This window comes from Protopterus annectens, chromosome 4.part1, assembly GCF_019279795.1.
Source record: "Protopterus annectens isolate FY-2018-M chromosome 4.part1, PAN1.0, whole genome shotgun sequence".
Lineage (NCBI taxonomy): Eukaryota > Metazoa > Chordata > Ceratodontiformes > Protopteridae > Protopterus > Protopterus annectens.
In genome coordinates, this window is record NC_056734.1 from 802,730,653 (window position 1) to 802,758,000 (window position 27,348).

General features: G+C 40.2%; 1 protein-coding gene across 1 annotated transcript in view; it reads left to right on the forward strand.

Moving 5' to 3' along the window:
- LOC122801067 (clarin-1-like) overlaps nucleotides 1-27,348 on the forward strand; it is a 335,249-nt gene that overhangs the window by 287,659 nt on the left and 20,242 nt on the right. The window contains exon 2 of the mRNA XM_044070559.1: nucleotides 13,586-13,765. Within this exon, the coding sequence (XP_043926494.1) occupies nucleotides 13,586-13,765 (180 nt within the window). The remainder of the gene's footprint in view (nucleotides 1-13,585; nucleotides 13,766-27,348) is intronic.

Sequence of the window (27,348 nt, forward strand, 5' to 3'; positions counted from 1 at the left end):
ACTTATTCCTAATCCTGTCCATCCTTGTCACACCCAGTGTAAATCTTGGCATCTTCAACTCTGCCACGTCAAGCTCTGACTCGTGCCTTTTTGTCAATGCCACTGTCTCCAACCCGTATAACATAGCTGGTCTCACTACCCTCTTGTAGACCTTCCCTTTCACTCTTACTGGTAGTCACCTGTCACAAATCACTCCTGACACTCTTCTCCACCCATTCCATCCTGCCTGTACTCTTCTTCACCTCTCTTCTACACTCACCATTACTCTGAACTGTTGATCCCAAGTACTTAAACTCATTCACCTTCGCCACCTTTACTCCCTGCATCCTCACCACTCCTCTATCCTCCCTCTCATTCACACACATATATTCTGTCTTAGTCCTGCTGACCTTCATTCCTCTTCTGTCTAGAGCATATCTCCACCTCTCCAAGGTCTCCTCCACCTGTTCCCTACTCTAACTACAGATCACAATGTCATCTGTAAACATCATAGTCCACGGGGACTCCTGTCTGATCTCGTCTGTCAACCTGTCCATCACCATTGCAAATAAGAAAGGGCTCAGAGCTGATCCTTGATGTAATCCCACCTCCACCTTAAACGCATCCATCACTCCCACCACAGACCTCACCCCTGTCACACTACCCTCGTACATATCCTGTACCACTCTTACATACTTCTCTGACACTCCCGACTTCCTCATACAATATCACAACTCCTCTCTAGGCACCCTGTCATATGCTTTCTCTAAATCCACAAAGACATAATGCAACTCCTTCTGACCTTCTCTGTACTTCTCCATCAACACTCTCAGAGCAAACATCGCATCTGTAGTGCTCTTTCCTGGTATGAAATCACACTGCTGATCACTAATCATCACCTCCCTTCTTAACCTAGCTTCCACTACTCTTTCCCATAACTTCATGCTGTGACTGATCAGTTTAATCCCTCTGTAGTTACTACAGCTCTGCACATCACCCTTAATCTTAAAAATTGGTACCAAAACACTTTTTCTCCATTCCTCAGGCATCCTCTCACTTTCCAAGATTTCATTAAACAATCTAGTTAAAAACTCCACTGCCATTTCACCTAAACACCTCCATGCTTCCACAGGTATGTCGTCTGGACCAACAGCCTTTCCGTTCTTTATCCTTTTCATAGCTATCCTTACTTCCTCCTTGCTAATCCACTCCAGCAACCAACTCTGGGAATTATAGGCTGACTTCAACTCTAGCAAAAGACCAGTCACCAGTGGCATACCACAGGGCTCTGTGATGGGCCCCTTAATGTTCAGAATTTATTTCTCAGAAGTCCAGGCAAACTTGGACAGCCTGTGGCTGACCATCTTCACTGACAATTGCAAACTGGGAGCAATCATTGTGTTCCCCACTGATGTTAATATATTGCAGACAGGGTTAACACAGACAAATGATTGGTGCCAAAGCCACGGATTAAAGCTAAATGCAAAACAAGTACTATTATTCCCTTTGGGAAAGCTGACATCCCTGCTAATTACATTATAGATAGCACCCCCTAAGTGTAGACCCAGTGGTACATGGTCTGGGAGCGCAGGTTGACAGGAATCTGAACTATGACCACCATATATCCACAATAGTAAGGAAATCCTTCCATGTGGCACATCTTATAAGTAAGGCATCACATCTAGATCTAAGGATGTTATAATTCCATTATATTCGACCCTCATCAATCCGATAATTGAGTACAATGCTCCCTTTTGCATGTGCTTCACCAGACACCTTACAACAACTGGTGAGACCAAAGAGGTTTCTCACCAAGAAATCACAGGATACACAAAACAAGTCTTACACGAAAAGACTGAAAGCAATATCACTGTATTCTGTCTCTTACAGGTTGCTAAGGGGTGATCTGTGCCTGGCTTACAGGGCAGTCCCTGATGGAAATGCTACACATTTGTAAATCAAACTGCATGAGAGTCACTTAATCCAGGGATCTTAATCTAGCCTCTGACATGAACAGGTCATGCTGGAGAGACAGATACATCTCACAAAGATTGTCACTTCTCTGGAACAACCTTTCAATTCACATGAAAGAGACCCTGCCTGACCCTCTTCAAACGCAACCTAGATCAATAGATGGGTGACCACAAATTCACTCCTGGGGTGGTGCCCATGTCCCTCCTGGACAGAGGAAGTTGGTAAGACCCTTACCTCTGTGAACTTCACTCACCTAACCTCCGACAATTGGGGCAACTCGGGATAAATATGGGTAAACTTGTAAGAGCTCTAGGGCCATTAGCCTAGTTTTGTAAGAGCTCTAGAGCCATTAGCCTAGTAACCTTCTATGAACCTATGATATTTGACCTCTGTCTAGTGCAGATAAAGAGATATTAATTGACGTTCATATAAGTATTTATATGGTCATACATTTCATGTTTTTCTAAATATCTTAACAACCATGTAGTACAGACAGAACTGCTTAGACACATATGAAAGCTCTCAACTGGGTGAACAAAATACTGCTGATAGGATGAGTGTAACTTGAGCAGTTTCTGAGATATTGTAAGTTATTTATAAAATATTACAAACTTAATCATTACTATGTTTACTGTGACTTATAAAATCCATTTTAAGACCTAGAACCTGAAGAATACTACCTCTGTAAAAACAGATTGTGATGAAGAGTTTGCCATGTACACTTCTTTAATAACACCTTTGATTGCAGAGATACAAATGTGTGTTTGAAATGTGAGGACACAATTCGATCCTATTAAAATCTAACTCTGCCCTTTGGAAGTTACAGTGCAAACTACCAGAACTCTCTTGGAGGGAATGAGTTAAGAAAGGAAAGGGCATCTTCAATGGAGTCAAAGCAAGTACATGTTCCCTTTGAAAAAAAATAATAATCTTGCTGGAAAATGTGACATTTAATACCATATTTTCTTAGGGACTTTACCACTGGTAAACATGCCTTCCTTTCTTTCATTGTTCTCTGTGAATATTCATAGGTTCATAGGTTCATAGGTTGGTACTAGGCTATTGGCCCTAGGGCCTATACAAGCCTAGCCATAACAATTCCCTGGATATTTCTTCCCACAATATTTACTTCTCTGGACCCCTATCTAGCAGGGTGACTGACATGATCCCTGGGGTGAATTTCCTATCTCCCATCCAATCATCAAAGTTCCTTTTGAAGAGGGCCAAGGAGGCACTCTGCTTGACATGTATGGGCAGTCTATTCCAGAGTATGGGGAGTCTCTGGGTCAGGAACCTATCCCTCCAGCATGTTTTGTTCATTGTGATGACAAGGTTTAGATCCCTGGAGCATGTGGCTCTGAGGGATTGGGATTTCTTTAAGTGAAGCATGTCCAACAGCTCTGGGTTTGACATGGTCTTGTATGTTAAGCAGAGATCGCCTCTGAGTAGACGATATGCCACAGAGTATAGCTGGAGTTTTTTTAGACGGTCAGCATATGGCATATGCTTTAGGCCTGTGATTGTTTTAGTGAGATATTTCTGTGGCCTTTCCAGCTGTTGCAGATGTCTTGTGAGGTACATAGCAAATGGGGCATTATACTCTATAATGGGTCTAATGAGGGATGAGTACAGTGGGACAATGACCTCCTTTTTTCTGGATGAAAAGCCTTTAGTGATGAGGTGTGCCACATAGAAGGATTTCCTGACTGTTGTGGCGATGTGGTTATCGAAAGTGAGACCACTGTCCACCTGTATCCCTAAGTCTCTCATCCCACTTTCGATATTTAGTGTACTGCCACCTATGTGGTAATTCATGGGTACATGTTTTTTTCCAAAGGTCATAACTATACATTTCTTGGCATTAAGCTTGATCCCATGGCACTGGCACCAGGCATCTGTTTCTGTAAGGCCCTTTTGTAGAATATCCACATCATTTGGGGATTCAATAATGGCTCCCAGTTTGCAGTCATCTGCGAACTTTGTTAGCCGGAGTCCCTTAGTGTTGGCCTATACTTCAGAGAAGAAGATGCCAAACAAGAGTGGTCCCAGGACTGAACCCTGAGGTACCCCACTTGTCACTTGTCTGGAGCTGGATTTGGAGTTGGCTACTTTTACAGTCTGGGTTCTGTCAGTAAGCCAGTTGGCAACCCATCGAGTGACGTAGGGATTTATGCCCAGCTTAGTAAGTTTATCTATGATTCCAGAGTGGGGAATGGTGTCAAAGGCCTTGGCGAGGTCCAGATAGGCTGTGTGGACTGCCTTACCCTCATTCACAGCTCTGGAGACTGATTTGAAGAAGTCAATCAGGTTCAAGAGACAAGATAGGCCCTTCACAAACCCAAACTGGGTGGGGTCCAGTGTTTGAAGGTTGCCAATGTCTTTGTTTATAAGTTCCATGATAATGCATTCCATGCCCTTGCAAATCAGGCTCGTCAGACTGATAGGACAGTAGTTCTTGGGATCCAAGGTGGATCCCCCCTTGTGGAGTGGGATAAATGTAGCTGTGCGCCACTCAGTGGGCACAAAGCCTGAGGTGAGGCTATGATTAAACATGACACTTAGGTGAGGTGCCAGTTCATTTTGTAGTTCATGTAGTACACAGCCTGGGATGTCATCTGGTCCCATGGATGCTGTATTCTTAGCTTTGGAGAGTGCGGTTTCTACCTGTGTGGCCGTGATTACCGGAATTTGGCAATCTTTTGGTATTGAGATGGGCCCTTTAGGGGGTGAGAGGGGGGTGAAGTTGGCACTAAATTGATCTGCCAGGATATTGGCAATATCCTTGGGATCAGTACATTTAATGCCATTCTGTTGAAGCTCAGAGCAGATCTGAGCATTGCCATTTAGATTCTTGACATAACTATAGAATGCCTTGAGGTTGTCTTTGGAATCTTTGGCAATTTTATTTTCGTAACTAGCTTTTGAGGATTTTATGAGGGATCTCAGCTTCTTACTGAGGCTGGTGAGAGAGTTTTTTGCATCCTGGGATTTTCCTCTTTTCTGCAACAGTTTCTTTCTTCTGTTGTATAGTTTGTTTATAGCAGGGGACCACCAGATCGGCTTCCTTTTTTTGGAGGAGAGGATCTTGGTTCTATTTGGGATGGCACGATTCATGCATGAGTGGATGTGCTCCTACAGTGCCTTAGTGTAGGATTCTGCAGTTGAGCTTTGAGATCCCGTCTGCATGGGTGTCATGAAGTTTGTCACTTCTGACTTCAGTAGCATGAAGTTGGCTTTGGAGAAGTTTTTTAAGGAGGTTTCCTTATTGGGGGAAATCCTTTTATGTAGCACATATGACATGATTACCAGTTTTCCAAGGCAGATTTGTCCAATCAGTTCTAATAACAAGTTTGCTGTCCCGGTGTGAGATAAATGTGATAGTTACAGACCTGGGAGGGACTCCTTCCAATTATAGATGGGGGTGGTACTCCTTCCTTACCTGAAGGACTTATGAGAGATTGTTAAGCATTCACTATGTCACATGGCAATCCTTCTTGAATGATTAACTCTTTTGGAATCCAGATAGTGAAGAAATTAACCATGTTTTCTCATTCAGTTTTCACAAGCACATTGAAAATTTGTCTTTCCTAGTTTTCTAGGTCACCCATTTTATCCATAGCCAATTGTTTCATTTTAGCAAAAACTCAGTATGGTTTTCTTGTTCACCCAGTCTTCCCTCACTGTCATTTAAACTTGTTTCTCTGCTGTCTATCTGTATTAGCATTTTGTTGTTGGATCATACTTTTTTAGAAGTTTAAATTGTTTGTTGCCATTCTGTTATATAGAGTCTACCTTTTTATCCATACTGTCTGTTTTAAAGGGTAGTCCCTGTATGGAAGACAATATCTTCATGAAAGCCTTCTTTGTAGAGATGGTCTCTTGTCCAATAATTTTGGAAAACCAACGTCATTCAAGTAGTCTGTTGATACATGTTGTGACAGGATTTTTTTTTTTAATTATTAATAACTGATACCATTTGATCCTAAACTTGCAGTACTGACTGGATCACATATGATAATAAAATCCTGTCAAAAGCTTTCTCACAGTACAATGCAACTAAAATCTGGTGCACTCACGCCACCATCTCAGTCACACCACATATGGTCATAAATTCTCAGCTTAAGTGATCTGGAAGTTCAACCTATATGAAATTAAGACCACTAATAGAACTGCCATGTAAGAAAAAAATCTTGGGGGTAGTGTGTTGTTAAAATAACCAAGATCAGCACTACACACATTTATTAGTCTACAGTCAACATCTGGAGGAGAGTGAATGGTAGTTCGGGACTATATCACATAGTCGAAGTATGACAACTTCGAACGTTATATGGTTGAGACCATATGTTTGAAGTTGTCATACTGTGAATACAAAAAAAAAAAGAATAAAAGAAATAACTTACCTGACACTTGCAACCCATCTTGTGATGTATGGGTTTACATTCAAGCTGATGAGTTTTTCGATGATACCTGAGTGGGGTATTGTGTCGAAGGCCTTTGCCAGGTCGAGGTAGGCTGTATGGACTGCCTTTCCCTCATCAATGGCCTTGGTGACTGTCTCGAAAAAGTCAACCAAGTTTAAGAGGCAGGATCTGCCTTTGACAAAGCCAAACTGGGTTGGATCCAAAGTCTGCAAGTTCCCTATGTCTTTATTTATGAGTTCCATTATGATCCTCTCCATGGCTTTGCAGATAAGGCTTGCCAAGCTAATGGGGCGGTAATTTCCAGGGTCTGTGGAGGCACCGCCCTTATGAAGTGGGACCACAGTCGCGGTTCGCTACTCCTTGGGTGCGTATCCTGAGGTGAGGCTAAGATTAAACAGCTGTCCTAACTGTGGGTTTAATTCCTCGTTGAGTTCATGAAGCACACAGCCGGGGACACCATCCGGTCCCATGGATGCTGTGTTTTTGCCTTAGTGAGGGCAGTTCTCACCTGGGCGTTGGAGATGTTTGGGGGCTACAATCCTCTGGAATAAATATCTCTCCTTTTGGGGGAGGGAGAAGTTTGCACTGAACCTGTCAGCCAGTATGTTAGCAATGTGTGTAGGTTCAGTAATTTTCACATCATTTTGAACTAATTCTGAGCATATCTGGGAGTTTCCTCCTAGGTTTCTAACATAGCTAAAGAAGGCCTTATGATTGTCTTTAGAGTCCTTGGCGATTTTTCTCTCAAAATTTGCCTTGGATCATTTTATGAGAGCTCTTAGTTTTTTACTTATAATGATCAAAGCGTCTTACCTTTCAAGGATTTTGCTCTATCTTGTAGTAGCTTCCTCCTTTTGTTGTAGAGCTTGTTTATGGCTGGGGTCCACCAGACTGGATGCTTGCCTTTGGTACAGAGAGTCTTAGTTTTGTTTGGGATTGCCTGATCCATGCAGTCCTGTAGGTGCTGGTAGAAGGCATTTGTAAGTGATTCAGCGGTTTGAGTAATGTTTACCACTGGCTCAGGGGCCTTAAAGGAGACCACACTAGTTTTTAGAAGTGTGAAATCGGCTTTTGAGAAGTTTTTCACTGTGGTCTTTTTGTTTCAGGTGGGGCGGGATGAGGACCTCCAGCGAGATTAGTTTATGATCTGATCTCACCAGTGAGGGTATACTTCGGTGTTGAACATTTTGATCCCATGTTCGTGATGATGAGATCAAGTATGTTTTCACCTCTTGTGGGGATGGTGACTAGTTGTTCCATGGCATTTGAGTTTATGAACTCCAGGAATCTTTGGGTTAGAGTGTTCGGGCTTGAGTAGTGTTCCCAGTCTATATTAGGGTAGTTGAAGTCACCTAGTATGATGGTGTTTGGAGATACATTTATCCCCTCCAATGTTTTCAGGAAGGCCATGTGAGGTTCCTGAGTTTGAGAGGGTGGCCTGTAACATGCTACAAATTGCAGAGCAGTCTTGCAATTATCATTGCTCTATACATCCTACCAGGATATAACATCTCTACTATGACAGATATTCTTCACTGGATAGCATTAATTAAATGTCCATTCACTGGGTAAATTATACGTGTTCTAACTCATTTGCCCAAAGGTTCTTGGACTTTGTTAGCTCCAGTGACCTGGACCAGCTGGTTGACACACCCACAAGGGGCTCAAACATCCCAGACCTAGTGCTCACCAACATGGAGACCGCTGCACCACCACAGTGTGTGGCCATCTGTGGTGAGATCTGACCACAAATCAGTTTCGCTAGAAGTAAATATAACACAAGACCCCACTTAGTAACAACTAGACTAAAAAACTTATCTAAAGCAAAATACAACCTTTTAAATAATGGCATAAATAGCTTCATAGCCCCTCCTCCCACTCATGGAACAGACACCTATGCTGAGTTATTCACCAATGCTTTATACAAGAACCTGTACAATTGTATTGACTATGCCGTACCTGACAGAAGAAAGCAAGATCTTCAAGGAAAAACAAACCTTCCTGGTGGACAACTGGGCATTGATAAGCTATACAACAGGAGAAAGAATTTGCTGTCTAAGAGCAAGAAGGAATGGTCTCAAAACTGGAAACACTCCCTCCTCAACTTAAACAAGTAAATAAGACTCCTATTGAAATTCTCCAAAGCTAATTACGACTCCAGTTAGCTTCCCTGACTAAGGATAACCACAAGGCATTCTTTAGTTACATCCATAACCTCAAAGATAAGGCCCAGATTTGCATTGAACTCATAATTAATGTTACCACATATACAGAACCTGTGTATATAGCAAACCTGTTGGTTGACTGGTTCAGTGAAAACTTCACTCCCCTGTCCCTGCCACATATACCCCAAAGCATCCCAAACACTTGTCTCCTGTCTAGCATTGCTAACAAGCTGGTCTAAAATGCCCTTTCCAAGGCCAAAAATACAGGCTGTATGGTACCAGACAACATCCCGGACTGTGCTCTACATAGGTTAAAACAGGAATTAGCATTACCAATGACCACGCTTTTCAATCACAGCCTAAGCACTGGCTTCATCTCACTGGAATGGAAAACAGCTACCATTGTCCCTCTGCACAAAAAGAGTGCATCCATGGACCCTGGGAGCTATAGACCCATTAGCCTGACCAGCCTTATATGCAAGGCCATGGAACCTTATTAACAAAGATACAGGAAATCTCCAAATGTCGACCCCCACCCAGTTTGACGTTGTCAAGGGGAGATCATGCCTGTTAAATGGACTTCTTCAAGACAGCCTCCAAAGCCCTAAACGAGGGCAAATCTGTGCATACGGCCTAACTAGACTTAGCCAAGGCCTTTGACACAATCCCCCACTCAGGCAGCATTGATAAACTAATAAAAACAAAACCACTCACAAGGATAAAGTGCCCCAAATAAAGCACGAAAATGTATGTTGAATAAAAAACTCTCTGAGGCGCACCATGACAATAAAAGCGAACCGTTTAATATAAAGGAAGAACTGACATAAAAAACAAATAAAATCGATTCAGTTACCACTTTCACATTTATCCAAATGCTTCATCAGACTGTTAACAATAAATATATTACCACAGTTAAATAGCAGCTCCTTGACTTACTAACCAATCACTGATAAGTAGCTGAATTTAAAATGATCTCACTTCTAAAAATGAATGGCATAAAAATAAAACATCATTATGAACACTCAATACTACATAAACAAATAACATAAGTAATGTGTGTATATGTATAAATACCCTCAATAATAATAATAAATATTCATCATAAAACATTACTACATTCAACTACTATTAAATATGCTGATTGACTCTAAAAATCCACTTATATAAACATTTAATTTCATTTAGTTACTCATGACATGTAAAATATAATGTAATACCTAATGACTAACTCCATTTAGTAACAACAATCAAGTTCTATAAATGTAACAAGTAACCTGACAGACCAAAACATCAAATATCTAAGACAGTACACTTGATAGCCATTAATGTTTCTGATTCCTAGCTATAAGAAAAGACTTTAACGAAAGCCTATCATTCAAGCCAGAGGATCCATCTTCTTGCAGCCTCATGATCCATTTGGCTTCCCTTTGCTGTATATAGTCCCTTCTTCTTCTTTCGGCATTTTCCTGGTTAGGGGTCGCCACAGCGGATCACCTGTCCGCTCATGATTGGCAGTGGAGTTTTACAGTGTCGAGTTGCCAGCCTGATGCCCAACCTTCCACAGAAGGCACACACATGCACACACTCACACCTAGGGCCAATTTAGAGTGCCCAATCCACCTACAGCATGTCTTTGGGATGTGGGAGGAAACCGGAGCACCCGGAGGAAACCCACGCGACCACAGGGATGATCTCCTAATCTGTTGTTCTTCCATACTAATTCTATGACAGTGAACTTAAAAATATGTTTAGTGCCATAAGTGATGACATGTTTTAGTGAGCAAAGCAGCTGCTATTTAACTGTGGTAATATATTTATTGTTAACAGTCTGATGAAGCATTTGGATAAATGTGAAAGCGCTAACTGAATCGATGTTATTTTTTTTTTTATGTCAGTTCTTCCTTTATATTAAACAGTTTGCTTTTATTGTCGTGGTGTGCCTCAGAGAGTTTTTTATTGATCATTGATAAACTCACCCAGCTGGGTATCAACCCATATATAGTCAGCTGGGCTGCAAATTGGCTCAATGATAAAACTCATATGGTAAATACAGGGGACTCCTCCTCCTCCAGCAGACCCATAACCAGTGGTGTTCCACTGGGATTGGTTCTGGAACCCCTACTGTCCAGAATCTACTTCTCTGAAGTGCAGGCTAAAACTAAAGGACTGTGACTGACAAAGTTTGCTGATGATTGTAAACTAGGAGTGATCACTGAAATGCCTAGCGATGTCAACATCCTGCAAGAAGGTCTTAAGCAGACTAATGACTTGTGCCAAAGTCATGGTCTTAAACTTTAATGCAAAAAAAATGCATTATCATCCCCTTTGACAAGGGTGATGTTCCTGCAAAACTATCACATCAATAGCAATACCCTAAATACATAGTGGTGAGAGATCTAGCCACACAGGTTGACAGCAACCTTAATTTTGGTCACCCTGTCTCCACAGTGGTAAGAAGGGCATTTTATATTGCTTATCTCATAAGTAAAGGCATTGCCTACAGAAAAAAAGAGGTTATAACCCCAATGTACTGTTCTCTCATCAGGCCAATAATAGAGTACAATGCTGCCTTTAGTATGTTCCTCTCCAAATACCTGCAGCAATTGGAGAGACCACAAAGGTTCCTTAAGAAGAAAATTCAGGGACTTCAAGATCTGTCTTATGCGGACAGACTGAAATCATTGTCACTTTGCTCTGTGCCATACAGACTGCTCAGAGGTGACCTGTGCCTTGCATATAGAGCAATCTCTGACCCAGCTTTGATAGAAATGCTGCACATTTGTAAGTCAAGTGGCACATGGGTCACCCTCTCAAAGGACCTTTATCTGGTATGTGACATCAACAGAACTTGCTGGAGAGACAGATTTGTCTCACAGAGGTTGCCCCACCTTTGGAATAAACTTCTGATTAATGTTAAACAAAGCCCCTCGTTGGCCCTATTTAAGTGCAATTTGGACGATTGGATAGTAACCGGAAATTCACTCCTGGAGTTCCACCAGTGTCCCTCTTGGACAAGGGCAATAGGTGCTGATTTTAGTGTCTGCTTGAACCAGACACCCTTGAGAACAGGGGTTGAACTTGGCTAGGCTTGTATGGGCCCTAGGCCTTTAGCCTAGTAACCTCCTATGATCCTATGATCAAGCATCCCTTATGAAACAATTGATCTCGGGGACCAAGAAATAGATTGTCTTTCCTTCACTATTGACTCACCCACCACATCATTAAATCTATTTGGCTGAGCTCAAATTATCCAAACCCAAGCTAGGTTTAACAAGCCCAATAATAAACAATCGCTTCTGGACAGGGTAATATTGTTGAGACATATATATGTACCATTATTAGGTAATAACACAGAAGCTGATATATACTGCATGGCTTTTCATAGATGAGTACTAGGCTAACTCCTCTGCAGGACTATTTTAAGGTGAGTTAGTTATCCAGGGTCAGGATCAAACTCTGTACCATGTGGCTGTGATGTGAAGAGCTTACCCATTATGCCAAACCCACCCACCATTTTACTATTCAAAAGCATAACAGAAGCTTTATTTAAGTGCCAAACTTGTGTTATAAAGATGTTTAATGGTTTTCCAAAACAACCCTATATTGCATTTATTGGTTTGCTTCAATGCTCATTCTACATGATTCGAAAGGATGCATTATCATTTTCTGTTATAATATTTATTCTCCCTTTTCTTCTTTACATTATTACATACATATATACATACATACAAAATACTCATAGTTAATTAGCCACACTGAAGACCCTAAGAAATAATAGAATTCACAAAAACCTGAAGCTCCAAATAATGAAATGCAAACTTCTCAAATAATACTGAATGAATACATATTCATGAATACACGAAAGTAAATAAATAAATAAATAAATAAACACGAATATAATATACTACATGAAAATATTTTTTTCATTGAGTGACACAGCTTGTTTGCTGACTTACACTGCCTTATTCTCCATTTCATTTCCTGGTCATTGTGCCTTCATTGTACCCTTTACATTTATTTCCTGTGATTGTGTAATTTTTTACTAAGTGCTCTGATTTTCTCCCATCAAAAACATGCTGTGTGAACTGGCACAAATTGTCATTTGTGGCTGGAGTAAGTGAATGAGTGAGTGAGACTGTGAGTATGTGTATATGTACCCAGTGAGTGGTTATAGGATCCAGCTCCCTGACTACCCTGAGTTTGATAAAGCAGGAACTTAAAGAATTAAACAATACAAGTTTTTCCACAAAAGGAATTTATCTTCATTGTACAATGCTGGGTTTGGAGTATGAATCCTTGTTTATTGAACTGCAAAGAGCTTGCCCTACTGTAAAAATATTTTTTTAGCTTTTCTTATGTCAGATTCATCTTTTGTATTTACTTTCATGGGTATTTTAATATTATTTCAGGATTTTAACATCCAGTTTTTGAATCTTGTATAACTTTCAAGATGTTGATTTCATCCTTTATTTGCCAGACATTTAATCTTTATTCTTAAGACGGAGAGCCATGAATATCACTTTTTTAGTGCATACAATACAATGATCTGTGTACATTATCTGCTTTACCTATCTGTTCCTCCTTGGTATCATTACACATATTAGTTACTGCACAAACTCAATTCCATAGACTTTTGTAGCCAGACTCTCACCATACTCACTCGAATACCAGTGGATTTATCAGGAAGAGGAGATGTACAAATTTTGACCCTCCTGTAGTGCTCAGTTGAGCAAATGTCAAAAAATAGTGGTACCTTCAGTCAATATGTTGATAGACTATCAAACGTTTGGTGGTTGTTACAAAAACATGAAGCAAAAGACTGAAATACAAAGAACAAGCATGCAGTTGTTGCACATGTCCGGATGATGGCAATCTTGTTCTTCTTTTGATGTTTACATTTACAAGAGCAGCAGGGGCATTCAGAAAAGTACTGTTAAAAATGATCCTATTTTGGCATAGTTCTAAAAATGTTATAATGTGCTAGGAAATGGTTTTATTTATCAGATTCTAAAGCATATTTTCAAATTAACTGCTTTATATTTTCAGTTTTTCCAGATCTTTTGACTGTTGTCCCTGCAAGTATCCACGTGTGCGTCATAATTTTCTCAGCTGCACTCATTATCATTTCCCTGGTGGAGACAGGATTTTTCATGTATAATGCATTTGGAAAGCCATTTGAAACTCTGCACGGACCAATTGGACTCTACTTGTGGAATTTTATTTCATGTAAGTCCATAAACTGTGTGTGTGTGTGTGTGTGTGTGTGTGTCTACTCATACATCTGTCTTTGTCTATGTACAAGTAAGATGCACATTTAATAACAGAATGTTTCATTCAAGTATTTGTTTTGCGTAGTCTCTCACACAAATAATTATATTCCTACTAAGCAGATTCATTCCAAACCTCAATGAATAAATAATAATATAATAAGAAATAGTAATAATCTCATGTTCATCTTTTACCTTCAAGTCTTATAAATGGGTATTAACCAACATCAGCAGCATGCCAAAATAAGCCTGATTAAATAAAGGAATTTTGGGTAAAGTGTTTCCTTTTGTTTGGTGTGAGAGGTTAACCACTATGACGAGTTTGTCTTGCATTTGGTCTTTCATGACTACAGCAGAGATAACAATCATGTATGTCCTCAGAAAGGCCTATGTATTCAGGCCATGCTACAGCTTTTTATTTAGTCAGCACTTTTGTTGATATTTCCTCAGACTCTTGCGATGTTCATCATATTGATCACTGCTGCAGTAGTCTTAGCTATACGGGTTATATTTTACCAAAGATATAACAGCTGGCCAGCTTCCAAAGCTTCAGGGCACCTTCCACATACCTGAACTATCAGACTGCTCGAGCTAAACTGACTAAAAGACAAGTTCGAGTGCCAAGCCCTACAGACCTTTCCTACCTCTGAAGTGTACTCTCCTCTGTGACTTTTGAGGATCAACAGTTGGCTTGTGCTTTTTCTTTGCAAGGTAGGTAAGTTCCCTTTGGGGGGGACTTCCACTTAATAATGTTTATTAATGATACTTTCCTCTTCAGATAAATTATTTTAAAACTAGGAGCTTGTGTTTTACGGACCTGTCATGAAACTGTTCTATACTTTTAAACAGGAGTGCTCTTTTTCCTGTCAGTTTAAAAGTTGTTAAAGTAACTGAAAACATTTTTTTTCCTATGGAGAAATTGTGTTTATTTTACTTTATAGATCCGACAAAGTGGTTTAAAGAGCTTTTTGCTGTGTATGTCTGCAAAAAACTTGACTTTTAAAGACTTTTTGTTTTCACCAGCATTTGCTGCTTGTTTTCCTCGGGAAAGGGTCACTACTTTCAGTTTGACTCTGAGACAATCTGTCAGTCCCATGTTTACTCCTTCTTCCAGCTATAGAAAGAAAAAGTTAAGCAAATGCCCTTTACCTTCACAGCAGGCTAGAAATTTGCCTCAACCACAGGTGAGTGACTATGATGTGGCCATTTGTTTTACCTCAGACCACTTATCTTTTACCTTGGATCCCTTTGGTATAGCATCTACAGTCACTATGGACTGGGGGTTAGCTACATTCTCTCTGACTGTTGGGATTCCCTGAGTGGGCAAGGAACAGTCACTCTTGTAGGTCTTGGGAGAGGAAACAGGTAAGATTTCCCTGTTTTGCCAGAATGTTGTGCCCATACCTGAGGAATCTACTGCTGTCATTACTAACACTGTTGGTCTTATTGTTCCTTTCAAAAAAGAAACAGAAAACTAAACATTTATCTCCTCCTCCTCAAATTTCCTTAGACAGTTGTAGTTTATTGGGTCTGGCTCAATGTTTAATTCAGGCTGTTGATCCTTCTTGTAAAATAGTTTCTGGTAAAGAAAGAGGGATAGGTAGCTCCTTTCCTGAAGAGATTCAAGATTCTGAATCTGGACAGGAGGATGCAGGGACAGATATGGGGCTTTCTCCTCAGATTTCTTATTCAGACTCAGAGGAGAGCTCATTTTCTAACTCTCCCTGTGAGGGGGGTTCTCTTTCTCTGAGACGTTTTCTAGTATGTGCCAGTGTTTTTTGTGGGAGAACATGGATGTTTCTCAATCCCTAAAATACTACAAGCTGTTACAGAAGTAGTTTTCAGCACCTGTACCCAATCCCCCAGTTCTGCCATCCCTTGGGGGATGTGTGTGTTACTGACTGCAATTTTCTTGGCAGCCAGCCAGCTGCCCCTAAAAAGGCAGATAGGATGTATAAAGTTCCTCCATTGTTTAATTTTTTTATGCACTCTTCCCAAACCTAATCTAGCATCAATAGCTTTAGTTAATCATTCTGCTGCTGAACACTTAATTAATTCCAATCTTACTATTTCTGATAAGGATGAGAAGACTATTAATACGTATGGGGAAAAGTGTAACCTTCTTTGATTTTCAGAATTTGGAATTGGCAGGCTCATATGTTAAGGTATGGCCTGACTAATTGTAAAAGTATGAGGAATGTTTTGCCTACAGTTTCTTCTTGTGAGGAAAAACCTGCTTTAAGTAATGTAATTTATTCTATTATTCAAGTCACTCATTCTAACAGTGTGTCTATGACTCTGTTGATACTTCTTCCAGGGCTCTGGCCATTGGTACAGTTTTGAGGTTTTCATGTCTGCATTCTTGGGGCCTCCCAGATAATGTTAAAAAATTAGATTTTAAATCTTCTTTGAAGAGAGATTTAGATTTTGTCCCCACTGCTACGGGGGGGATCAAAAGGGTGGTGAAAAGGTAAGTTGATACAGGAAATCTCTAAGATTTGTCAGCCCTCCTTTTCCAAAATTTTCAAGAGATTGTCTAAATTTGCATCCAATTTTGGTAAAAAACAAAATAAACAGTCTCGTAAACTCCAGATATACAGACATTTAAGAGGAAATGGCAAGGGGTTCCATGAAGAATTCTGGAAACTCACAAAATAAAGGACAGTCCAATAAGTCAGAATAACTATTTTAGAGAATGTTACCCCCTCCTACCTTGGCAGACCCTTTTTTCTTCCAAAAAGTCTAAATCTCCACTTTTCTCTTTAGCAATAGATAGTTTCAGACAAATGGGGTCTGAAGATCATTCAAGGTTACAGATGGCAACGGGAGGATGTCCCTCCTTTCCAGGGGTAATTCCACATCCTCCAGAAGAGATTGTCTTATTTCTACCAGTCTTTCATCACATGCTGTCCCAGGGAGTGATAGAAGCAGTTCTCACTTCCTATGTGGAAAAAGGTTTTATTCAAGTATGTTTTTAGTGCCAAAGAAAGAAAGAAAATACTTGGAGACAATTTCTGGATCTTTTTTTCTTAAACCTGTCTGTGACAGTGCCAAATTCAAAATTAGGTCACTTCACAACCTGTTGCCACGTCTTCCTCCTTCAAGTTTCCTGGTAACACTAGATTTAAAAGATGATCATCATCACATTCCTACTTATCCAGACTTCAGGCATCTCTTAAGAATGTGTTTGTCCAGATCACATTATCAGTTCTCTGCCTTCACTTTAGACTACCCACTGCACCAAGAGTGTTCACAAAGTGTCTAACTCTAGTTAAAGATCATTGTACGATCCACATTTTTCCATGTTTAGATGATCTGCTTGTCTATAGAGTCCTCTTCAAAGTGTTAGGAATCTCACTCTTGGGAGAGAGATCTCTTACACAAGCTAGGATTCCAAGAACATTCAAAAGCCTTTCTTGACTCCTTCATGCAATATTGTGTTTCTGGGATGTGAACTAGACACCTCAGTTCAAAGAGCTTTTTTTTTCCTCGGGGGAAAAATTAGGATCTGTATTTAGATCTATTTCTAAGTATTTCCACTCAAACTTTGATCACTTTAAGGGAATACCTCAGGATTTTGGATCTCACGGCTTCTGATAAGACCCAACATGAGAAAGATACCATGATATTTGAAGTCTCTTTGTCCCAGTATCAACACCCCTTGTCTTTTCAAATCTCAGTGCTAGGATTTTTCAGAAGAGAAATCAGTTGGTGAAGACAATAGATCTCCCTAAATCCAGGTCTACCCTTTGTCTCTCCTCTGAAAAATCATCTGGCAAGATTCTGCTACAGGACTTCATGCAAGAAGGCCTAGAAGACAGATGCCTTTTCTTTGGGCAGTAATGTTCCTGCATGCTTTTCATGCCTTTCCACTAATATCCAAGGTACTTCTGAAGATTCAGAAAGAGTCCCCCAAAATCATTGTGGTGACTTCCTTCTGGACCAGGCAACCATGGTTCTTCCTTCTTTTTGAAATGGCCAGGGGAAATTACTGCAAGTATCCTCACAAACTAGATCTGCTCAAAGAAGAGCAGGGGCATTTGATATACCCCAATACCAATCAACTTCAATTGACTGCCTGGATGATAGGGTCTGAATTCCTTTTAGGCACCTATTTACTAAGGATGTGCAGCAGGTATTAATGCAGGGAAAAAAGCCTGCTTCTAGAAAATCATGTTAGCAAATGCAAAACGTTTTCTAGTTGGTGCCAACAACATAGCCAGCACCCATTCTGAGCTAGGTGATCTCTGGTTTTACAATATTTGTGTGAGTTACTATCCTGTGGATTTTCTTACTCCTCTGACAAGGTTCATTTATCAGTCATTTTAGCACGGCTGCCTATGGATCCTCCTCTTTCAATTAATTTTCATGTCAAAATGGTTTTAAAAGGGATTTTGTATGAGAAGCCTGCAAGACAATGGCTGGCCCCTCCTTGGGATCTTAATCTGGTGTTAGAGAAGCTAACACTTGCTCCATTGGAACCAGCCAACCTAGATGACCTTGAGGTTCTTAACATGGAAAACATTTTTACTGATTGCTCTAACCTCTGCTTAAAAGGTATCTGAGTTGTAAACTCGTAGGGTGAGTCAACCCTGTCTCATTTTCCACAAGAACAATGTTTCTTTGAGAACTAATCCATTTTTTTATGCCTGAAGTTTTATCCAAGTTAACTTTAAGCAAAACTGTACAACTCCCCATTTTCTTTCCTGAACCCAAAAATGTCTTCAGACAACTCATATATTTCCTTGACAGAACTAAATCTTTCAGATTTTCAGATCAATTGTTCATTTCTTGTGAAAGGTAGGAAGAAGGTATAACCTGTGTCAAAAAACTTTTTCCAAATGGTTTTCTAAGGCTATCGCCTTTTGTTATAATCACCACAATGAAATATATTCCAAACAGGGTCAAGGCCCACCCAACCAGAGCATTGACTTCAGCTATGGCTTTTTGGAAAGGGTTGGATTGTAGAAGTATTCTAGAAGCTGCAACTTGGTCTTCTGTACATACTTTTACAAATCACTTTAAGCTTAATTATTCCCTCTTTAGGGCAGGGTTTGCTAGGGCCATTCTCCTGGGGCTCCTGAACCTTTCCCCTTCCACCTCCCAAATGTATTAAGCTAGGTAATCTACCCATATAATAAAGGCTACTGGACCAATGAGCAATATGATGAACATAGTACAGTTGTGTAAGTAAACTTGCCATAACTGTAGATGTTCGAAGACTGCTGCAGTTGCCACTTCCTCCCTTCACCCTCCTAGTTTCTTAGTGTGTTGTTTATGCCAGGGTGAGGACATTTATTTTTTGTTATTTCTAGCATTGTCCTTTCAGGGCTCAACTTCCCTATGTCAGTTGGCAGGAAAGCTGTGAAGGAATTGGTACCCAAAATTATCTTTCAGTCAGCTCAGCTCAAGCTGCCTGACAGGTTGAGTGTGTGGATGGTGCCCAGAAGCTTTGGAAGCTGGCTGGTTGTTATATCCTTAGCAAAATATATGTTCGTAGGTTCATAGGTGTGTACTAGGCTAATGGCCTAGGAGCCTTTACAAGCCTAGCCCATAGGATTACACTGGCATCGTGCCACCCGACCTTAGTTCCCAGTGCCTCTGTCAAGTAGAGCCACTGGAGTGATCCCAGGGATGAATTTTCTATTTCTCATCCACTCATCAAGATTTCTCTTGAAGAGGGCCAGTGAGGTGCTCTGCTTCACATGTATGTGAAGTCTATTCCATAGCATGGGCAGTCTCTGGGTTATGAACCTGTTACTCCAGCATGTTTTGTTGATTGTGGTAATGAGGTTGAGGTCTCTGGTGCGTGTGGTGCGGAGGGATTGGGATTTCTTTAGATGTAGCATTTCTAACAAAGCTGGGTCAGACATGGCTTTGTAAGTCAAGCAGTGATCGCCTCTACGCAGGCGATATGAGACAGAGAATAGTTGGAGTTTTTTGAGTCTGTCCATATAGGACAAGTGTTTAAGGCCTAGGATCCTCTTTGTGAGGTACTTTTGTGGTCTCTCCATTTGTTGCAGGTGTCTAGTAAGGTATATGCCAAATGGGGCATTGTACACGATGATTGGCCTAATGAGGGAAGAGTAGAGGGAGACAATGACCTCTTTCTTCCTGGATGCAAAATCCTTAGTAATAAGATGTACCACATAGAAGGACTTTCTGACCACAGTGGCAACGTGGTGGTCAAAAGAGAGGTTGCTGTCAACCTGTGTTCCCAGATCTCTTATAACGCCTTCTGTGTTCAGTGGACTACCATCAATATGGTTATTCAAGGGAACCGGGATTTTCCCAAGGGGGATGACGGCACATTTTTTGGCATTGAGCTTAAGGCCATGGTTCTGACACCAGTCGTTGGTGTCATTGAGGCCTTTCTGTAGGATGTCAACATCACTTGGGGAGTTAAAAATAGGTCCCAATCTGCAATCGTCTGTGAACTTTGTCAGCCAGAGTACCTTCTTGTTGGCCTGGACTTCAGAGAAGTAGATACCAAACAGGAGAGGACCCAGGACCGAACCCTGTGGGACTCCACTCGTGACTGGTCGGCAGTCTGACTTGTAGTCAGCTACTTTCACACTGTGGGTTCTATCTGTGAGCCACTTTGCAACCCACCTAGTGATATAGGGGTTGATGCCTAGCTTAGTGAGTTTTTCTATGATTCCTGAGTGGAGAATGGTATCAAAGGCTTTGGCCAGATCAAGGTAGGCTGTATGAACCACCTTGCCTTCATCCACAGCTCTGGTGACTGACTCAAAGAAGTCGACCAAGTTGAGCAGGCATGATCTACCCTTCACAAAACCAAACTGTGTAGGATCCAGAGTTTGGAGATTTCCTATATCTTTGTTTATTATGTCCATGATGATGCGTTCCATAGCTTTGCATATCAGACTTATCAGGCTAATGGGGCAATAGTTCCCGGGGTCTGTAGTCGCTCCTCCTTTGTGGAGAGGGATGACTGTAGCAGTGCGCCATTCAGTAGGGATAAAGCCTGAGGTGAGGCTGTGATTGAACAGGGCACACAGGTTAGGTGCCAGTTCACTCTGTAGTTCATGTAGAATACAGCCAAGGATACTGTCAGGTCCCATAGAAACTGTATTCTTGGTCTTGGACAGTGCTGTTTTAACCTGTAAAGCAGTAATACTGGGTGTCTGACAATCTACTGGTATTGTGATTGGTCCTTTGGGGGGAGAGAGAGGTAAAGTTAGCACTGAATCTGTCGGTCGGTACATTGGCAATATCTGTTGGCTCGGTATAGGAGGTACCCTTGTGCAGTAGCTCAGAGCAAATCATGGGTATTGCTGTGGAGATTCTTTACATAACTATAGAAGGCCTTGTGGTTGTCTTTACTATCTGCTGCAATTCTGTTTTCATAGCTAGCTTTAGAGGATTTGATGAGGGATCTCAACCTTTTGTTGAGGCTGATAAGGGAGTTTTTCCAGTCTTGGGACTTCGCCATATTCCACATCAGTTTCCACCTTCTGCTGTAGAGTTTGTTTATGGCAGGGGACCACCAGATTGACTTCCATTTTTTTGAGTAGAGTGTTTTGGTTCTATTGCGTATGGCGAGATCCATGCATTCGTGTACGTGTTTGTAGAGTGCATTGGTGTATGATTCGGTGGTCATGCAACTATTCTCCATTTGCATGGGTGCCATGAAGTTAGCCACCTCTGTTTTTAGGAGCCCAAAGTTAGCTTTGGAGAAGTTTTTCATAGTGGTTACCATTGTGGGGGGGGGGGGAGTGGGAGGGATGTGGATTTCCAAGGTGATTAGTTTGTGGTAGGATCTAACCATGGAGGAGTTGACTATTGGTATAGAGCAATGGTCGTCCATGTTAGTAATGACCAGGTCAAGGATGTTGCTACCTCTAGTGGCAGTAAGAATGAGCTGGTCCAGAGCATTGGAATTAATGAATTCCAGAAAGCATTGGGCAAGTGTACATGAGTAGTTTTCCCAGTTAATGGAGAGGTATTTGAAATCGCCCAGTATGACAGTGTTAGGTTGGACCCTAATATTCTCCAGGGTGCTTAGGAATGTGGAGTGTGAGACTTGGGACATGGTTGGGGACCTGTAGCAGGTTATGACCTGAATTGTTGTCTTACCCAATGTTAGCTGCACCTGAAGTATCTCAGATGCGTTATGTTGGACTACCAGTCTGGAGGTGTGCGCATCCTTTATGAGTATGGAAACACCACCACCTTTGGAGCTTCGGTCCAAGTTCTGGGGCCGAAAGGTGTGGAATGAGTAATAGCCTGGTAGTGCAGGGATGCTTTCTGCTGCCTTGAACCAGGTCTCTGTTACAGCACAAATGTCGATGTTCTCCATTTTAAGGAGTGCTTCGAGTGAGTGCATTTTGAGATTTAGACTTCTAGCGTTGAGCAGCATGACTCTCAGATTGCATTTGTTTGTAGCTGTTGCAGTGGTAATTTGGTCTTTGGAACACCACCTAAAAAAGGCACTATAGGGGTGGCAAGAGCCTTGGTCAGTATCCAGAAGCCCAGGGGTGACAGATGCAGGCCATCTCGGGCAAAGCATCGAGGTCTGTCAATCATGTCATCCCAGACAGAAAGATACTGGATCCACTTAGAATGACACCAGAAACTTAGCCAATTGTTGAAATCAGTCATTTTCTTCTTGTACTGTGGTATTATTCTGGGTGATGGTAGGATGCTGCTCAGGGCTGGGGTCATACCCACCTGGGCTACATAATCCAAGGGGTTCTAACCCATATAGCTAAGGCACATGAAACAGTGATCATTTGAACATACGTTGCTATGTTAAGTTTACTTACAACAGTGCTTTTCTTGCTATTCCTATATGGCTATTGTTCATACAATATAACTGAATCTATGTAGGCTGTCCTTAGTTACATCCCCACAGTACAATGCATTCTTATGGTTTGCATAAGGTGATGTCAACTCATTCAGGACTGCAAACCAGTTACTGATGAGTGGATCATGTGTCTTTTCAGGTCTATGGGTATACAATACAAAGTGAATACATTGCTTTCCCATGCAATTTCTAGCATATATTCAGGGGCAAGCTACTGAAGTTTTATAAGAAAAATGCTGCAAATGTTCTGATTTTCTGTACTCTCCTCATTTTTGGGTGATAAATGTTAGATGATCGGTACCCCTCCATACATATTAAAGAACAGTCCACATTTTCCCAACATGAGAAACCTGACTACAAATTCAGATACATTTTGTCAGTTTCATGAGCAACTAAAGCGTTCAGTGTTACTTAACTTTTAGCCTTTACATCATACATAAGACATTTTGTCATGGGAGTGTGACCATTCCTATAGCCTTGGGGTAAGATAACTTCACAGTAGTTACTCAGTAAATGCCATGCCTCTTAAAGGAAACCGCTTTTTTTTTCAAAATATTTCATTCAGTTTCTAATGTTCCAATTAAGGTGATGGTCCACTAGAGAAATAAACTATAAGGCAAAAAACTAAATTTTCTGTAAGAAATTAGTTTGAATCCTTTGGTGATGATTCTGCTATAGCCATGCACATGACCTTCTAAATTAGGTTTACTCACACTTGGCACATTGTTGGCCATTTCCACTATGAAGCAGATTCTGCACAATACACAGTATCAAAGTACATAGATTCTGCAAAATACACAGTATCAAGCAGGAGATGTAAAACATGGGAATGGACTTGCAGTATGACAGATAACTGTTTTATATTTGGTGTAAATATTTACTTGTGCTTTAAAGGGAGTATGTGGTATTGGACCCCATGTGTAGGAATGCTGGCCCCATACCCTCAATAACTTCAACATCATAGATTCATAGATTGTTACTGGGCTAACTACCTGGGGGACTTTCTAAGCCTAGCCAAGTTTTCCTGAAAGAATAATGATGTTCTGTATCCAAATACTACTAACACATGTAGTATAGAAAACAAATTCAATGATAGCCATATTATAGAAGACCCTTCTACTGCATTAGACAATTGTATGTATCAACAACAAGCTAGCTATGCACATGCCTTTGTTACCACATATTCAGTTAACAGCCCAGCAGTTAGTAATATCATCAGAAAAAATTGGCAGTTCATTTCTACTGATAGAATTTGATATAAATGTTTAAGCAAAGCACCTAACATAGTCTATAAAAAAGGTATTTGTTTGAAAAACATTTATGACTTTATGGGACATTCTAAAGATAAAACAACTACGGGGTGCATGACTAAGTGTGGGGCATGCTCACAATGCCCTTCCATTTTTGTGTGCAGTAGCCTTTCCATCAATAATATATCCATTTCAGTCCCTGGATAATTTAATTGCCACACAAAGGGGATTATTTATGGTACGTTATGTTACCAGTGCAATAGTTTTTATATTGGTAAATCGGAACGTAACCTTCGGGATCATATCTACGAACATAACTATGAGATTAGAAAGGCTAAATATACAAATGCACTCTACAAGCAAATTCACCAATGTCCAGACCATCATTTCCTGTTTGCTATCATCCAGAAAGTAGAGGTCAGCCCCAGAGGTGAGCCAAGGAAACTATTAATTGAAGAGAGAGAGAGATTTAGTGGAAGATATTTTTGAATTCTTCAGTCCCTCCAGGGCTTAATGATGTTATATCTATACAGTGCGTACTCAAGAGGAAGGCATATAAAAAATAATATGCTTATATATACTGTCATCTGTTTTTATTTTTTAGGGTGAATGCATTAGCAATTGTGCATTATTTTTGCTTATGTCCTGGCTTAATTTAATGATAAATAACAGTTATTCTCAGTTTTATATCTTAAACACACTGTTTTAAATACATGTACTTGTCTTGACAACTATTGCTTTAAATATACACTTGCTTTGCTTAGATTGGTGTCATGTGACTAGGAAGCTATTTAAGTGCACATTTTGAATTGTTCTTTTTTGTCTGAAGAGGTCTGTATGCTTTTAGATGAAAGTGCTTATTATTTGTTTTAATAACAGATCATCCTACTTAGTTGTATATTCTCTGGCAGAGTTTCCAGTAAGTTTTTTTAGTTTGTTGTTTTGGTTCTTTACCTGTTCTATGGAAAGTAACCATTAGGGAGTAGAAAACTGGTTACTGTAAATCAATGATGTACTTCAACATCTTTTTAAAACCCACTGACTAGTATGTCAGCACTGGATAGCTATAGCATTGCTGACCATGTATGTGTGGGTGTTGCAGGAATGTCAGATTTACCGAGGAGGAGAATCATAATCTCATGAGAACACTGCATGTACACTCAACACTGATAGTAGGGTGCAGGAAAAACAGTGAACAGCATGAGTGCTGTTTGTTTAGGCTTGTCCCTGACCTAAGCGTGTTCACTAGAGGCAGATACTATATAGCAGAATCATGTAGGAAAATTAGAGAAACAAAGCAATGATCTATTGGAAATTCATACTGTGAGTCTTGCAACTTCAAAAAATTCATTAGCACTAAAAAAATAGCTAACTTTGAAACGTATTATTGCTTACTAAAAATGTTTTTTTCAGGGGGAGGAACCCCCCCCCCATTCCTGAAGTTGGGGGATTCACCAATGCTCCCTTGCTACTTATACATACTAACTGCAAGATGACTGTAACTTGGGGAAGGGTAGATTCTCTAAGATATAGTAACCTCATTCTTTATTTCCCCCAGTCACGTCTATATTTTTGAAGTCATGGGACTAACATGTGGAGTTTCAGAATTACAAGGGGAACTCATATGATGGACAGGACAAAGAGGAAGGTCCCAAAATATGCACATACATACAGAGTGTGTTTAAACAAGTGTACCTGCAGCCATAACTGGAACATCATTTGCCTCATATTACTTTTGCAATGAGAGTGACTTTATTTATATGATCCCTTTTACATTAAGTTAAAATAGAAATTAAAAACAATCTCACATTTTGTGCATGCACTTTTTTTCCAGAAATACTACATGTTTTTGAATCTCCAATTAAAAGGTGTAGCTTAAACAGAGTATATTAATGGGCCAACAAGAATATCAGCATATTTTACCCTAATGACCTTGAGACTTTACTCGAGTATCTTTCTCATGAATTTACAAAGGCAAACTGTAAATAAAGATACAAATACAACAATGATGATGCAGATAATGTTGTTGCTATAGATATATAGAAGCATGCACAGTACTCTTGATTTGAAACGGATATGAGCGGCACATTTCTCTGATACTGGTTTCCGATCTGGCTTTCTTCACAGACACTATTGAAAGTTGTACTGAGTGCCATGTAGTTTACTGAATACACCTCAGTGCAGGTTTGATACCAGTTCAACAAGAGTTCACTTTGCCAGGGACTTTTGCAAAGAGGGGTGTGTGCTCATACTATGGTGCTGACCTCTTAAGGAGTAGCTAAGCATATATCCTGTGTTTCATTTTAAAAAAGACCTAGTATATTTGCATTTTACTCGACTTTCATTAAGTTAAAACTTTTGTTGCAGAACATTTTTTTATTTAAGTCTATCATTTTAAAACCCAAGAGTTTATTTTGTCAATAAACAATAAACAGGACACGCTGGAGGGATAGATTCCTGTCCCAGAGACTTCCTATACTCTGGAACAAGCTATCCATCTATGTCAAGCAAACATCTTCATTAGCACTCTTCAAGGAAAAACCTTGATGAGTGGATGGAAAATAGGAAATACATTCCAGGGATCACTTCTGTGTCTCTGCTGGACAGTGGCACAGGAAAATAACGTTCTTGGGTGGCGTAAGCTATGGAACTTTGCTGGCTAGGCTCACATAGGCTCACATAGGCCCTTGAGCTGATAGCCTAGTACCTACCTATGAACCTATAATAGTGAAAATGTATGCTGTCCAGAAACATAACAATCTATTATCGAGGTTGACATAGATGGCATTCTGGAATTTCGTGCACAATTCCAAAATCTTGAGTTTGCACCAGATGACCTCACAAAAATGCATTTATGTACTTCTGATGAAACTGTTCTTGCTTTTGTAAAGTCTACTTTCACTTTTTCAGTTTTTTGCTGCTTTGTATTTTAGCAGGGTATTCTTCTTCTGCATAATCTTCCCAGGCACCCATTTGAATATGCATTCATGTTGGCTAGTTTGATGTCTGAAACAACTTTAACTAAAATAATAAGTATTTAGTTTCTGTAGTCACTGGAATTGGTAGATCTGTGCTTAATGGAAAAAAAACATGGCAACATGAGATGCAAATCTGAAATCAGATTCCTGAAATGCTCTTTAAACATAAAGATGTGCATTTCCATAATTCATGCTTTTAAATTATGTCTACAACAAAAAACAAGCCTTTATCGATGAGCAAAGCAAAAAAACTACCTATGACATCTACATTAAAGGTTCAGCAGATTTTAAGTGTTTTTCTTTGCCCATGATATATACGTTTATTTTTTAATAATGTTATTTTGAGACTGACCTGTAGGCTCAAAATATAGATTTGTGCAGATGTCCATGTTATATACACATAGACAACAAAGAATATAACCACGGTGGCTGGCACGAGGTTAGCCAACTTTATTAACTATAACTGGGTCAAGTTTACACTTAT